General features: G+C 44.4%; 1 protein-coding gene across 1 annotated transcript; it reads left to right on the top strand.

Moving 5' to 3' along the window:
* Positions 1 to 6,181: 6,181 nt before the first annotated feature.
* Positions 6,182 to 13,232, top strand: cplx3b (complexin 3b). Its single transcript, XM_086189633.1, has 3 exons — positions 6,182 to 6,747; positions 10,572 to 10,659; positions 10,901 to 13,232. Exons 1-3 carry the CDS (start codon positions 6,590 to 6,592, stop codon positions 11,123 to 11,125), a joined length of 471 nt encoding a protein of 156 aa, XP_086045759.1. The 5' UTR covers positions 6,182 to 6,589; the 3' UTR covers positions 11,126 to 13,232.
* The last annotated feature ends 1,073 nt before the right edge of the window (positions 13,233 to 14,305 follow it).

Raw genomic sequence — 14,305 nt, 5'->3', positions numbered from 1 at the left:
TGAAAACGAGTCATTGACTCCCAGAAACCATAAAGGTTATCAGCCAACTGTTGTTAATTGAAAGAAATGGCAGGAGAGTAGATGATAAAGGAATAGTATCACATGTCCAGCGACCGACGCTTCAGGGCTTTTGTAGGAGCAAACAGATAACCGCGCGAAGCTTCTCTCTTCCGTCTGTTTAGCAATTTGAGATGAAAGGAGGGAGTTGTGTCGAGAGATGACGTCTGCCACTGGATTCTTTTTCAACTTACATATCAATGCAGATAAAGTGGAACATGGTGGAAATGTTGATAGACTGAATTTTAGCCGCTGCCATCCGCCTCCTTTGCTGTCCATATGGATGGTTTATATACGGAACCGAAGCCCACTCGAACATGATTACTAATCAGAAGAAAAACAGACACGGAAATGCTTCAGAATCCGCTCTCATAAAAACAAGTCATGTGACTCCCGTCCGCTACTTCTGGCATGTTCTCTGGATAATCTTCAGTAGCTGAGATATTGAGGTGAGGGCAGAAATCTGAACAAAATCTGGCAAACTAGTCCAAGAGCGAAGTGATAACCATATTTTCACACACACTAGTAGGTGCTTTGAGCTCAATAAAGCGTTTCCTTCCTGCATCAGTTCTTGGTGACTCCAGAAAGCAGAAAGAGCCAGCCACGTGTATTTAGCTTAAAGCTAATGACAACTGATGCAACAGAAAAACTGTCCGAGAACGTTCATCAACCAGGGTTCCTACAAGTTTCAACAAGTCAAATTTAAGACCTTTTTGCAAGAATTTTTTTCAATGAAATTTCAGACCCATTCTGCTTTCACCAGATGATGGCTTTTGGTCATCAGTGGAATGGCGGGATGTGCTTCCCAACACACAAAATGCTTGTTGTGGTGCTGAACCAAGTAGATCTATACATGAAAAAAGAATCTCCCGTGATGCATGGCAGCACCGACCAATTTGAAAAAAAGACGGATACAGAATTCTCAATTTCACTTTCATTTATTTTGGCATTGAGAAATGAACACCACCACACTCCTTCCCTACAGAGAATGCAACTCGGACCACACTCATTTTATTGGTTCCACCTTGAATAATTTTTCGTTTATGTGGTCGAACTGATTTCATTGTCGGACACTCCTGCGGGAATATTTTTTTAACACGATAGATCGAACGTAATGTCAATTTAAGACTTGCCGCCTCATTTTTAAGACCTACGACCAAAATTTAAGACTTTTTAAGGGCCTTAAATTTCGGATTGTTGAATTTGAGACTTTTTAAGACTGCGCGGGAACCATGATGAACAAAACTCTCAGGCCAATCGTTCACTATGATCCACGTCTTCTTATCCCGCCGTATCTGGTAGCGCTACAGAGGCTAATTTATGAGTGCCTGAAAGGCAAAAAAACCTACTTTTTTAGGTGAAGTATTGCTTCAACACTTCTCAAATCAGTTATTACTCACTTCAACAACCTTACACTGGTTCAGGTCAAAAGATTCTGTTGTGTAAAAATAGTCATTCCTAAATAAAAACCTTTTTTTAGCGGAGGTCAAGAGTAGAAACAGGAAACAGAGAGTATCAGGGCCGTAATATTCAGCTCATGTGGGAGGAGTTGACGTTCGCTGGGGGGACAGTTGCCACGCTGACATGTGGTGTAGTTCAACACCTCCTGGACAGCCTGTTGGGCATCAGATCGCCTCTGCTGGGGTGACTCGCTCGCCACCATATGCTGTGATGTTGCTGTGACCCCACCTGTCTGCTCCAGCGCTGGTCACAACTTGATGCAGAAAGGAAATAAAACCTCTCATCAGTGTCCCCAAAAGACCTCAGATTCCTTCTTGATACAAAAAAATATATACTTTTACATCAAGTAGTTCTAATGGGATTAGGGGGATATTTTGGCATTGCACATGGGGGGGGGGGGGGGGGTACCACACAAACACACACACACACAAACACTCCCCCACACAGAGCTTTCCTTAATATCGGCATCCCAATGACTTGCTAATGGCGTCATCTCTGCCAGTGTGAATGTTACAAGTCCCTGAATGTGCATATTGTTTGCTGCAGGGCACATCTCGTTTGATGAGACTAATCCCTTGTCTGTAGAAACAAAGGTGTAACACTCGGCTGCAGAGGATCAGTGAGAGTGAGTAATGGTGTACATAAACCTCCCAAACCCACACAGGCTCTTAATCCTACAAGCTCAAGCACAACCAGGCTGGAAGTGTGACTGGGCGGAACCAGCATGGGGCTTTCAGTTATTGACTAACGCCATGATCACATCACATGTGACATCTCACATTTGTTCATCAGAGGTTTCCTGTTCGTATCAAAAGCCGAGCACATCTCACACGCTCGGCCTGCTTTGTTCTCTTGACACACAGATGTTTATGGAAGGATAACGTGTCACAGGAAACATCTGCGGGAGGCTTCGCATGCACTTACGCTTCATGTACACTTCACATAAACCTTACTTGTTAATTATCACAGAGCAGTGAGACATCAGTCAAAGCTGAGTAGGCAGCGAAATAAGCCAGAGAGCCTATTTTTAGTTTTGTTTTTTCTGTATATGACCATGAGGGTTTCACTCCAGTGCCACGCTGGTTGCTTTGATGTTACTATTTTGCATGTGAAGGATTCAAAAATATCCAGTAATGTGGAACTAAAGTATTCTTTATGGACTGCAACCACAGCAGTGTGAAGTCAGCAGGACAGTTGTTTTTCTGTAAAAAAAATAAAATAAAATATCAGGAGGCGGCACGGTGGTGCTGTGGTCAGCGCTGTCACCTCACAGCAAGAAGGTTCCGGGTTCCAGTCCCAGCTCCAGCACTGGATCTTTCTGTGTGGAGTCTCCATGTTCTCCCTGTTCCTGTGTGGGTTCTCTCTGGTACTCCAGCTTCCTCCCACCGTCCAAAGACATCAAGAGGGGACGAGGCTGACTGATACTGTAAATTGACTGTAGGTGTGGCTGTGAGTGTGAATGGTTGTCTGTCTCTATGTGTTGGCCCTGCGATGGACAGGTGACCTGTCCAGGGTGAACCCCTCCTCTCGCCTGTAGCCACTGGGAGAGGCTCCAGCCCCCCTGCGACCCTTAACAGGAACAAGCGGAAGACGATTGGATGGATGGATGGAAAAAAGATCAGATGTCACTTATCGGTACCCGTATTTCTGGGATCTACAAATCACAAGTTACCTGCCCAGCTCCCGCAGAGACCTCGTCCAAGCGTCCTGGAGGTTAACAAGAGCTCAGAATACTTTAACCTTAAGTTCTGTGACATGAAATACATCAGTAAAAACCCTGAGGAATTGCAAAGTTCTTACACATTTGTTAATGCTAACAAGAGGCTAATAGGGACTGCAAATGTCACCACACCGAAAAGCTAACGGTTGTGGTGATGTTGAAGTCGTGTGCACCGCATAATGTTAGCTTTGTTCAAGTGAAGTTCGGCTTTTAAAAAAAAATAAAATAAAACCGGTTTTCATATGTGAAGATCCTCATAATCAACAAATATGTACACATATTTTCACACTTGTTTTAAGTGACAGTGTTCCGATGCGAGGTAGAGCAGGTCCAGCAAAAGTACAGACCCTTTACATGAGCGTGCTCGCTGGGAACGGGCCGATCATGGCGCCCTGGGGCTCATCCACCATGAACGCCGCGCCCTCTGACAGGCAACCCCGCTGTCATCGGATACATTTTTAAAGTGCCTTTAAATCTATTCAGGCAAAGAGCAGGAAGCTAGCTTGACTCGCCCTCTCATCTACGTGATATCTGCTCAGGTTCTCCCGTATCAGCCGACCCCATTTACTTGACAGTTTCATCTGAGTACCGCGTCTCTGTTAAAAAAAAAAGAAGAAAGTCTTGCCAAGTGTATTTCTCTCGTTTCTTGTCGAGTAGATTTTTCTTATAGCATTCTAAGTTTTTTTTTGTTGTTTTTTGTTTTTTTTTTGCTTGTAATAAGAGAAATAATTTGGAAAAAAAACATTGAACCACCACATTGACGTGTCCGTCACAGTCACCCAGACCTTCCACCATCTCTGTAAATCTCAACAAGTTCTTTCTGGGCTTTCGCTGAGGCGTCACCATGATGAGAGCCCACAGCGACCGTGACCGGCGAAATCTGTTCCTCCATGAGCTCCGGTGGACCTTTGTGCCAAATTTTTTTTAAGAAATTCGCTTCAGGTGTGTGTGTGTGTGTGAAATATCAAGTTAATGGGAATATGATGGATGTCACGTACAGCGCATGTGAGGTCACGGTGAACTTTAACCTCTAAAATCGTTTCCGAATCATCCTCGCGTCCCGGTGGAACTTTTTTTTTTTTTTTTGTGGCAAATTTGAAGAAGTTTCCTGAAGGCGTTCTCGAGATATGGTGTCGCTGGTGACGATAAGAAGCTGAAAACGTGGAGACAAAAAGAAACTTGCAGCGCAGCCAAAAACGGAGCTCACAAAGTTTCGCAAGTCTCACAAGTAAACACTAATTACCAACGGCTGGAATCAGAATCCTGCTCTTGCGTAGGAGTGAATGCGGATCTACAGAGGCATTCGGGAGTTCCCTTCCGGGAGACGGTATTTTTGAGACTGAGTTGAAACAAAGACGCCGTCGACGCGCCAGCTCACCTGCTTACGTGTTTGATTTCATGGACTTCACAAGCACACACACACACACACACACACACACACACACACACACACACACACACGCACACAACCCTTCAGATTTCTGTTCATCAGGTTGGGAAATGACAACAGAGAGAAAGAGACGGAAGATGGCAAGAGGGCGGCTGGGACGGGAACGCCAGCCGTATCCTTTTACGGGTTTGCCTGTGACCGTTCGGAGCAAAGAGGGTGGAAAGCAGCTGAGAGGTGAAACTTTGACGCTCTCCTAGAAGTTTCAAACAGATGTTAGGTGAAGGCTGTAATTACTGAACACTGTGTGTCATCATCATTCGTGTGCGTGTGTGCGTGCGTGCGTGCGTGCGTGCGTGCTGGAACACCTGTGGTCAGGGTTCACAGGTAATCCACATTAAAAGTCAAGGAGATGAGCGCTGGGAAGAGATCCCATAGGTGTGGAACTCAAAGGCAAAGGGGTATAACGTGATGTCGAAACATGCTGGTTAGGCAAATTCTTTCGTTTTATTCAATTTCACAGAGATTACAGTTTTGATCTCATTCACTGCGTTGGGTTTCAATCTATTCATCGTGGCAGCTTTGAAGTTTTGAGGGAGATTTTAAAGCGAGCCAGGTGTAGGCTAACAGAGCCTCGCTAAGCCTGTGACAAAAAAGACACTGAGACACTTTCTGTCTCCACTGATCCACGGGGACTGTGAAAGTAGGGCAGGCTCGGTGTCAGACTGCTGCGAGGATCAGGACGCTGAAGTTGTTGACTTGTGATCAAAGTTCTTTTTCACGCTTTGCATGTCGAGAATCTCTCACAGAGACAGAGAGAGAGTGAGAGAGAGAGAGAGAGAGAGAGAGAGAGAGAGATTTAAAATATTCCTCACACACACTCATGTAGGTCATATTTTTAGAAGTGAGGCTCTCTGGCTGAACGCTGCGTCACATGGTGTCATTCATAAGCACCGATAAATCATCTTTTCCAACGATGGGAGTTGAACTGTTCACCCGTCTGCCCCTAAGACATTAGTGGAAGGAGCGGAGAGGAGTTTGGCAAAACTCCCTTGTGGAAAACGACAGGAATATTACGCTGATGCAACTGGATTCACCAAATTCCTAATCTTAGAACTCTCTTCTGTGCCACCGCCAGCCGGTTCCTTCCCCGCTGCATCTGGCGGGATTGAAAGATGCATTTGCTCTGCACAGACGCTCCATCGTCTAATTCCTGCTCTCATCTCCTGGAAAAGGGAAGCTCTCTCGTACAGATCAAACTAATTCCACCAGAGAAGACAGCAACTCATCGCTCAGAACCCAAACTCCCGCCTCCGGGTTAACACACAGACATTTGGCTAATTTCTTCCAATTAGGAGGCTCTTTTGTGAGTTGACAAACTACATATCAGACCTCAGCGAGCAGATGACCCTGAAACAGACAAGAGGCACCAAAACAGCCAAGAGACACTGAGGCTCGTCACGTGTTGTTTGTCACCCCGCCAACCCCCCCACCCCCTCGAGTCTGTCTGACTCCATCATGACTTATAATCAGACGGCGAATCACGGGATCCCGTGCAGCCCACGATGCCGACGCGCGCCGTGCGAGCGCACACCCAGTCCGGCGGTGCTTGGGATTGGGCGGAGAGGGAGTGGTGGCTGCGGACGGAGACACAGGATTGGTAGAGTTCAGCGCCAAACTTGTTGACTCATAACTGAACAGCTCCCTGCATCCTTCACGGCGCGGAGCTGTCCAGGGGACGTGGTGCTGAAACTGCCAGCTTCCATCGCGCACTTGGAGTAATTACATGGTTTGTTTTTTTGTTTTTTCTTCTCCCCCTCCTCCTCCGCGTTGAGAGATAAACGCTCAAACCCATTAGTTAGTTCGCCGTCTGTTGGCGGATATCCATCCACGCTCGCCGCTCTTTCCAAGGAGCGCTTCAACTTCTCAGCCAAGCAAGCAAGAGGACTCGCCGAGGCGCAGCTATGGCTTTCATGGTCAAACACATGGTGGGGGGACAGCTGAAGAACCTGACTGGCGGGCTGACGGAGGAGAAACCCGAGGCGGAGAAATCAGACGCCGCGGCGCAGGGAATGACTCAAGAGGAATTTGAACAATACCAGCAACAGTTAGAGGAGGAGAAGTAAGGCAACGGTTGGAGTTTGTGATTGTGGAGTTCTGTTCTGAAGCGCGCGCGCGCGCGTGTGTATGTGTGCGAAGTAGAGGAGGCACGGTATAAATAAACTGTGTGTTTTTGTGTGTAAATCGCAAAGGTCCCTGTGCGCCGTGCGCTATTTTTTTTTTTTTTTTTTTTACGCATCAGTGCGATAACGCGAGCGCTCCACACACAGCTGCTCCTCTCGCCCAGGGAGATCTCTGTCTCATCGTTTCGGCAAATTATCTAGGCTACCGTCGTTTTTAATTTAGGATTCCTGGATTCGTTCTTCCACGGAAATTTGTGGAAAGATTCTTGCCTGCGGCGGAACTTGTTCCTGCTTCTGTGCGCGTCCGCTGACTAAAAGTGAATAAAAGTGAAAGCCGGATGGCATCGAGCAGACAAACAGACAATCAGCATATTCCTTTTATGACACCCGTGTTAATAAGTGGTTTATACGACATGTCAAGTTAATATTCCACCTGTGCTGCGGCGGTTCTTCATATCAGTCAATACGCTTTTTCACCTGCACGTTGAGTTTGCGTTCGCGGTTGATGATGTTGATCTCTGGAGGACAACTTGAGGTAACAGCAAGGTCATACTGGGAAACAGAGTTCACCAGCTGACGGAGTCCTGGCTGATGAGTGTGACGCCTTCGCGTGTTCACTCTCCACACGTTCATCGTGTGCAAGAAAGCAGGGCACGTCAGTTGATTCGGGCCTAGATTTTATCAGCTGAAACAGCGTTCCGTGCTCTTTGCTGGGAGGCATTTTACACATGAACATGGTAGTGTGTCAGGTGGGGGCGTTGAACGCGAGCAGCCAGACCAAATGGACGGTTTGCTGGTAAAACTGAAGGAGAAGCGTCTTAAACCACCCACGGCTTTTTTTTTTTTTTTTTTTTTTTCACAGGCGTTTCCCCCTGAGGCAAATGACAGGAAATTTTTAATGGATTTGAAGTTCAGATGAAAAAAAGATGAAAAACAAAAGTAAAAACCTGTGTCTGCACGCGCGCACACACGCACACTCACTCCAGAATGCTCATTCATAAAACATGCAATTATCCTCAAATACTAGAAGTAACATTACCAATACTACTAAACAACACAAGAAGCCATATTCAGAATGGACATTAGAATGAAAGTATGAGTCACTGGACCCAGAGCGTCGCACAGCCGTCTAACATTGTGGGGTCTAAAGACGTAATTTCAGGGCTCTTTTGAACTGTTCTGAAAATACATTTTAAGAATGTAAAGGCAGATATTTCCATGGTTTTGACCCTTGGATAGTCAGATCAAGAAGTACAGCAATGGGAGGAACGGGTGGTTCTTTTTCAGGAATGATAAAAAAAAAAAAAAATGAGCAAAGCTAGACAGACATCCAGAGGAAATATCAAGGCTGAGAGGAAGGTGTCTGATTTGTAGGGATCATTATGCTTACAGCTTGTTTCTGAACACAGTACATCTGGTCTGATGAGTACTAGTCCAAGTTGTATTACAATACTTCATATATGGTGCAGATGAAGTGTCAAATGTTACCCATACTCTTCTATTTCATAGTTATGGGCGTTGTCTTAGCTTTCCACGACAATGATTCATCAAGCAGGACCCCAAGGAAACATGTAGAATGCACAATAGTCATGCTCACTGATTACGATTTTAAATTTTTAAAAAATTAGAGCTTGTTTTTAACATTAGGGGATCATATGATGCGTTCAAACCAAAAACAAAAAGCAGCTTGATTAGCTCTTAATTTAACATCTTAAATACGCTGTCAGTATGTTAACCAGTGTAAAAACGCGTATGTTGTCTGCAAATTAAAAATTGAGAGAAACTGGGAGGGTCATTGATCTACAGTCCCGTATACATGAAAACAGCAAAGGCACGAGAAGTGAGCCCTGTGGTACACCGCGCATATTGGAAGAAAAGGAGAATTTATTCTTTCAGAGAATCCAAACTGCTGTCTGTCTCTATGTGAGCTAATGAACCAGATCAGTGCTTGTTTTAAATCCAGTGACTAACTGATTGGACTAAAAACATTTTTCTTCTTGAGCTTCTTGATGTTTTAGACAAATATACATATTTTTGACAGGCAGGATCTAGTCAGTCAAACTGAATGTGACTGAGGTTGCTACATGCAATCTTGGAGGCAAAATCTGGACCAACTTTGGAGGAAAAGAAATTAAAATATATTGCAGGTCAGTGATGAGACCCTCATCAAACTTAAATTTAACAGGTTTGTGCTTCAGGTTCATTTTTGTCGAGGTTACCACTAATTGTACTCCCAACAACAACAAAAAAAGGATCTCAGGACGCTCAGATCCTTCTACCATCGTCCTCACTTTCGCTGCTCTGATAATGTGGTTTGATGAATTTCTACAATAAATCTCCGGCAGTATTACCGCTGAGCTTAGCCAACCGAGCTCCGCAGGAGGCCTGGCGAGAAGCTTAAAAGCTCTGCCGTCATAAAGTGACCTTCAGTGGAGGTGAATTATTAGTCAAATGTGCCAAACGTGAGCGCAGATCATCAGGACGCCAGTCCCGCTCCGATGAAACCAGGATAAGGTTGGGCGATGTTCACGCCGGCGTGCAGACATTTTATCCCCCTCAGCCAGCCCCCTGAGCCACAGCAGCATCCTGGTCATCAGATGCCCTTGAGAGGAGAAGATCTTGGCTTCTAGTGAGAGCCATGTGCTGTTTGGTGTTAATAAAAAGTGAAAATCTCCAGATAAAAGCACCTTCGTCTTTGAGTGCAAACATTTTCCAACTCTACCAGTGTGACTTCGGCTCTCATTGGGGGTGTTTACTCTGGACAGATCTCATGTACTTCCCTTACTGATAAGAAATGTGGCAGTTTATCCCAGTGTGTGTACTCATGCTTGGTCAGGTCATACAGGACTTCTGTCAAGCTTTGCCAGCAGCCAGCAGCCTATTGCCTGCCCTCTGCTGGAGGCAACACACACACACACACGCACGCACGCACGCACGCACGCACACGCACGCACGCACGCACACACACACACACACACACACACTTTAGGCTGGAGTGTTAAGAGCAGTGAGATACAAGAAACAACCGACAACAAAGAGTTAATTTACCGCCATATCCAAACATCTTATTTTTCCAAGATAAAAGTGTAGAATTTGGGAAAATGCCTGCCTTGCACAAGCAGACAGATTTATGGGAATTACATGGTTGGAATTCTTAGATCTTTTGTCAGAACATTTAAAACCGATTATTCAACTGGGTTGTTTCTTTTTTTAAAGTTTTGAATCGTTTAAAATGAGAAGAGTGAAGGGATTCAAGGCGTAACATACGCCAACACCCTGCTATTTTTCTTGAGCAAAGCTAGGAATGTATGGATTATACGTATATAGATAGATGGATATAGATAGTATTATTAAAAGTATTATTAATTACAGCAAAGAAAAGGTTTGAAAAAAAAGGAACAAATTCCAAGGATGAAATGATAAAGAAAAGAATAGAAATGGCCAGAATTGTACAAATAAACAGATGAAGTAAAATGATTGAAGGTGGTTGTTAGCTGTGATGCAACCTTAAATGCTTTGATGAAATACAGGCTGAATTTAATGTGTGGTTCTGTTTTTAATAATTGCGGGGTACCACTACCATGAATGTGTGGCGCTTGGAGTGAGTGTTGCTATTTCAAAGTCTCCCACAGATGATTGAAAAAGACATTTCCTTGCCAGCTTTGGTTGGAAGCTGAGATTTAAATCTGTGTGTTCCGTGGCTCTTAGAACATTCCTCCAAAAACCATATTTCCCCCCCCCCCTTTTTTTTTTTTTTTTGCAGACAAGAACGAGAGGCCTCTTTTGCCCAAAAGAAAGCTGAGAGAGCCACAGTTAGGAGTCATTTCCGGGAAAAGTACAGACTACCAAAGGTAAACTAATCCAGCTTGTTTTGTAAAGAAAAGTGAGGAGGAGTGCGCAAAGCCTGCAAATTCTTTAAAGTGGACGACCATATTTATACACGCCGCAGAGGGATTTGAACCTTTTATTAGAATGTTGCTGTCTGTCTCTTCTGTCACGTTGGGTGTCTGCATGAACGTGCATGTATGCATGTGTGTGTGCGTGTGTGCGTGTGTGTGTGTGTGTGTGTGTCAACTTGTGTTTCCACCTCAGAACGAGATGGATGAGACCCAGATCCAGCAGGCCGGGGATGACGTGGTGTTGCCCACAGAGCTGGCCAAGATGATTGCGGAGGACAACCAGGAAGAAGCACACAAGCAGTCGGTGCTGGGCCAGCTGTCCAACCTCCAAAACGTGGACATCGACCAGCTGAAAGACAAAGCCCAGGCCACATTGGAAGACCTGAAAAAGCAGACGGAGAATTGCAGTCTCATGTGATCTGGCCAGCTCTTGAGTCCCTAAAGATTTGATTTTTACTTCTGCAAATATTTTTCAAAGGCGGAGCTTCTCTGAAGGAGGAAATATTCTTATTGCTTTAATGGAATGTCAGTTGCCACGTAACAGCAGAAGCCCACTAGAAACAAAAGTAACAGGGAATATTGAAGCTCATGTTACCGATTTGGAAAGCTAAATTAATCCCACCTATGTGAGCTTGTTTGGTGAGTGCGCCTGCTGGCCTTCCAACATCCCGAGGAACATGAATGTCTTTGATATTCTTATTTGAATTAGCCGACTCTCAAGCTGTGGTACTCTGGCTTCTCACATCAAGACTTAACCAATGAGATATCTTCTTCCTGTAGAGTAACTCCTCCTCTGGGAAAAGTCTGGCCAATCTACAAAATAATTGCTCCATCCATTCCTTAAACTTTCTGTACCTCACAGGACCCTGCGTACGCAGGTTTTCATTCCTCCTGAAACCGCAACGCCTGATTTCACTGATGACACCGGAGCGAGGGAGGACTGCTCGGTGAAATTAGCCGCCATACACGTTAGGTTGTATTTTGTGTGTTTTACATATACACATACAAAAGCACAAATAATGCCAAACGGGCGATATTAATTCAGCTTTGTCATGATTAGCTTACTAACATCCTGCAGCACTTGTAGTTTTAATATTTTCCTCGACATATCATATAAAGGCATTGTGGCCCTTTCTGTTATCAGTGTGCCTTCTTTGGGCTCTTGAACTCCTGTCAGCTACTTTAAAACAAGCCTATATCTTTCTAGATTTTTTTTTTTAATGTTTTCTTGAAAAAAAAAATCAGAGCGGACAGATATCACGTCTGAGGGCAGGATAGGTTGTGTGTGCTGAGTGTGTACAGTTATTGTTTTCCCAAATTTAAGCTAGCACCAGTATGAACGACGTGCTGCAACCAGTAGTTAAAAAAAGCTGCTCAGATGAGAGAAATGTAAAGTCTTTAGAAGTTGTATGCCAAAGCCTTGAAAACATGAAGGAAACGGCATAAATATGTCAAACTGTGTAACTGCAATATGTGTGTAAATCCAGCTCGAGTCCACATACAAATATTTATGTTGTAAAAGATGTAAAATTCATCAGCTGTTTGCCTGTACTGTCAACAGCGCTCATTCTTCACCTCCTCGTCGCCATCGACTCGCTGGGCCATAGTAGAGTTGTCGACTGTCACATGACCTTTGACCTGTCCTTGTTCTCATTGACCCCTGTGGTGCTGTTCAGTGCTGGTGGTGGATTCGTGTGGTTTAGCCGATGTGATATGTCAAGTGGTGTCTTTGTAAACCTCGTCCCGTGGCTGCGCGGCACGCGGCCACACCATGGGCTTACTGCTTAACTGTCCATGTTGTTTTCTAGCAAATGCATGAGGGCAAACTAAGAGGCGGTGGTGTTGATGTTGTGTAACAGTCGCTGCATTTGCTTGTGTTTGTTTTAATGTAGCAGTGACGCTGGGGGTGATGTCAGATCTCCCATCTTTCCCTGCTTTGATTCTTGATACAGCTCAACTGCCTACATATTTTTTCTTCTTTTTATTCGGCTCTTCACGACGATACAAAAGCGTGATTACTCGTTCAGCTGTACGTAGGCAAAAATCGAGCAACAGTCGTTATCGTATTCTCCAAGAGCTGCGGCACTTTTGCCACCGCTGGGACAAAAACCAGTAAGATTCCCAGCCCAGTAGTTGCTGTCGTGTGTGAGATATGGTCACTATAATCATAACATGTTAATATAAAGCAGAGAAAAAGTAGCAATAAGTCCTTTTGTAATAGAGCTACTTGTCAATAATCATGGGTGGAACTGAAGCCATAAAGCAAAGTCTTTGCTTTGTATGAGTGTGTTATTTTAAATTGTCACTAAATAGTTCAATAATAATAATAATAATAATAACAATAATATGAAATGTTATTTTGTGTTGTCATCCTGTGGAGTTGATTTTGTTCAGGAACTGGCTGCCATGACACACCGTTTCTCCATTTGCTGTTTCTTTGTTACGCAATATATCTCTCTTTCATTCTGTCTCTGAAAGTATTTCAGTGATTTGGGAGTTTAAACTGCAATAAACACGTTTTTAGGAAAATGAAGTTCACCAGAGTTTTGTGTCATTGTTTAGCAGAGGAGCGCTGGTGGAGTTGAGCCTGTGCAGCGACCTGAACACCAGGTGGAGACAAAAACACTCTCGTCTCCGGAAACCTGACAGGGAGACAGCAGAGAGGTGATGATTGACAAGTCAGTGGCAGGACAGTTAGTTGTAAAAGGTGTAACATGCTTGATAAACACAATTCATATATAGCACTCAAAGCACTTTACACTCTTGCCTCATTCATCTATGGGCAAACTCACTCAACGATGGTGGCGGCGGCCATGGAAGGCGTCCCCAGGGGTTCCAGTCCCTGCTTGAGGACACGTTGACGTGGTCTCTGGATGGGCCGAGGGATCGAACCAGGAGATTAGACGGCCTCTCTGAGTCACGCTGCCGCCAACGCAGGGAAAGATGAAGCAACAAAGTGAGTCACGTGATCCAGATGGGTCCAAAATCCTAAAAAAAACAAACCAAAACAAATCTCCATTGTGCTCACATCTATCAGGACTGACTAAATAACATCACCTGTATAATCCAGTCCAGTACAGCAGCTCCTCAAACGCTTCCCACAATTTTTTATCAATCGTGGAATTTTGTCTGGAAAATGTTGTCCTGGATTTGAACATTTTAAGTTTTGTTCAAAAGACTGATTTCATACACAGGCACACAATCACAGACACACACAGACACACTGTTGCGTGGCGTTGGCTCCCAATGTTTTAAAGTGTGTTAGAACTATGAGAACCAGTGTGCAACTTTATGGAAAGGCCCGACCAAACACTTATTTTGTGTCGTTCAGCAAACTTGTTTGGGGTGTTTTTTGCAATATTAACCACAGTTATGAAAGTAGACAGTGAGTTCTTTTGTATATAAAATCCAAGTCCTGTAATGTGGTTTGAATACCAGCTGAAAAATAATACTTACTGTAAAGGTGAAGCGTGCAGTTTTACAGCAAAGGAGTGTTGATTTGAGGCCACTGCTAAAACGTTTGGGTTGTTCGGTGAGAGACAGAAGACAATACTTCATCCTTTTTCAATGCCAAAAATAAATGGGGCTGAGCTATCAA

Source organism: Aulostomus chinensis, chromosome 2 (genome assembly GCF_037954235.1).
Source record: "Aulostomus chinensis isolate RoL2024-O1b breed Wild chromosome 2, RoL_Achi_v1.0, whole genome shotgun sequence".
Taxonomy (NCBI): Eukaryota; Metazoa; Chordata; class Actinopteri; order Syngnathiformes; family Aulostomidae; genus Aulostomus; species Aulostomus chinensis.
This window is presented reverse-complemented; position numbering and strand designations above follow the sequence as displayed.

Excerpts from the sequence above, each read along its gene's own strand:
- cplx3b (XM_086189633.1), top strand. The coding sequence starts at position 6,590 with ATGGCTTTCATGGTCAAACACATGGTGGGGGGACAGCTGAAGAACCTG. Across the intron at positions 6,748-10,571 it reads CAACAGTTAGAGGAGGAGAA|ACAAGAACGAGAGGCCTCTT; the intron begins GTAAGGCAACGG and ends TTTTTTTTGCAG. Across the intron at positions 10,660-10,900 it reads AAAAGTACAGACTACCAAAG|AACGAGATGGATGAGACCCA; the intron begins GTAAACTAATCC and ends TTTCCACCTCAG.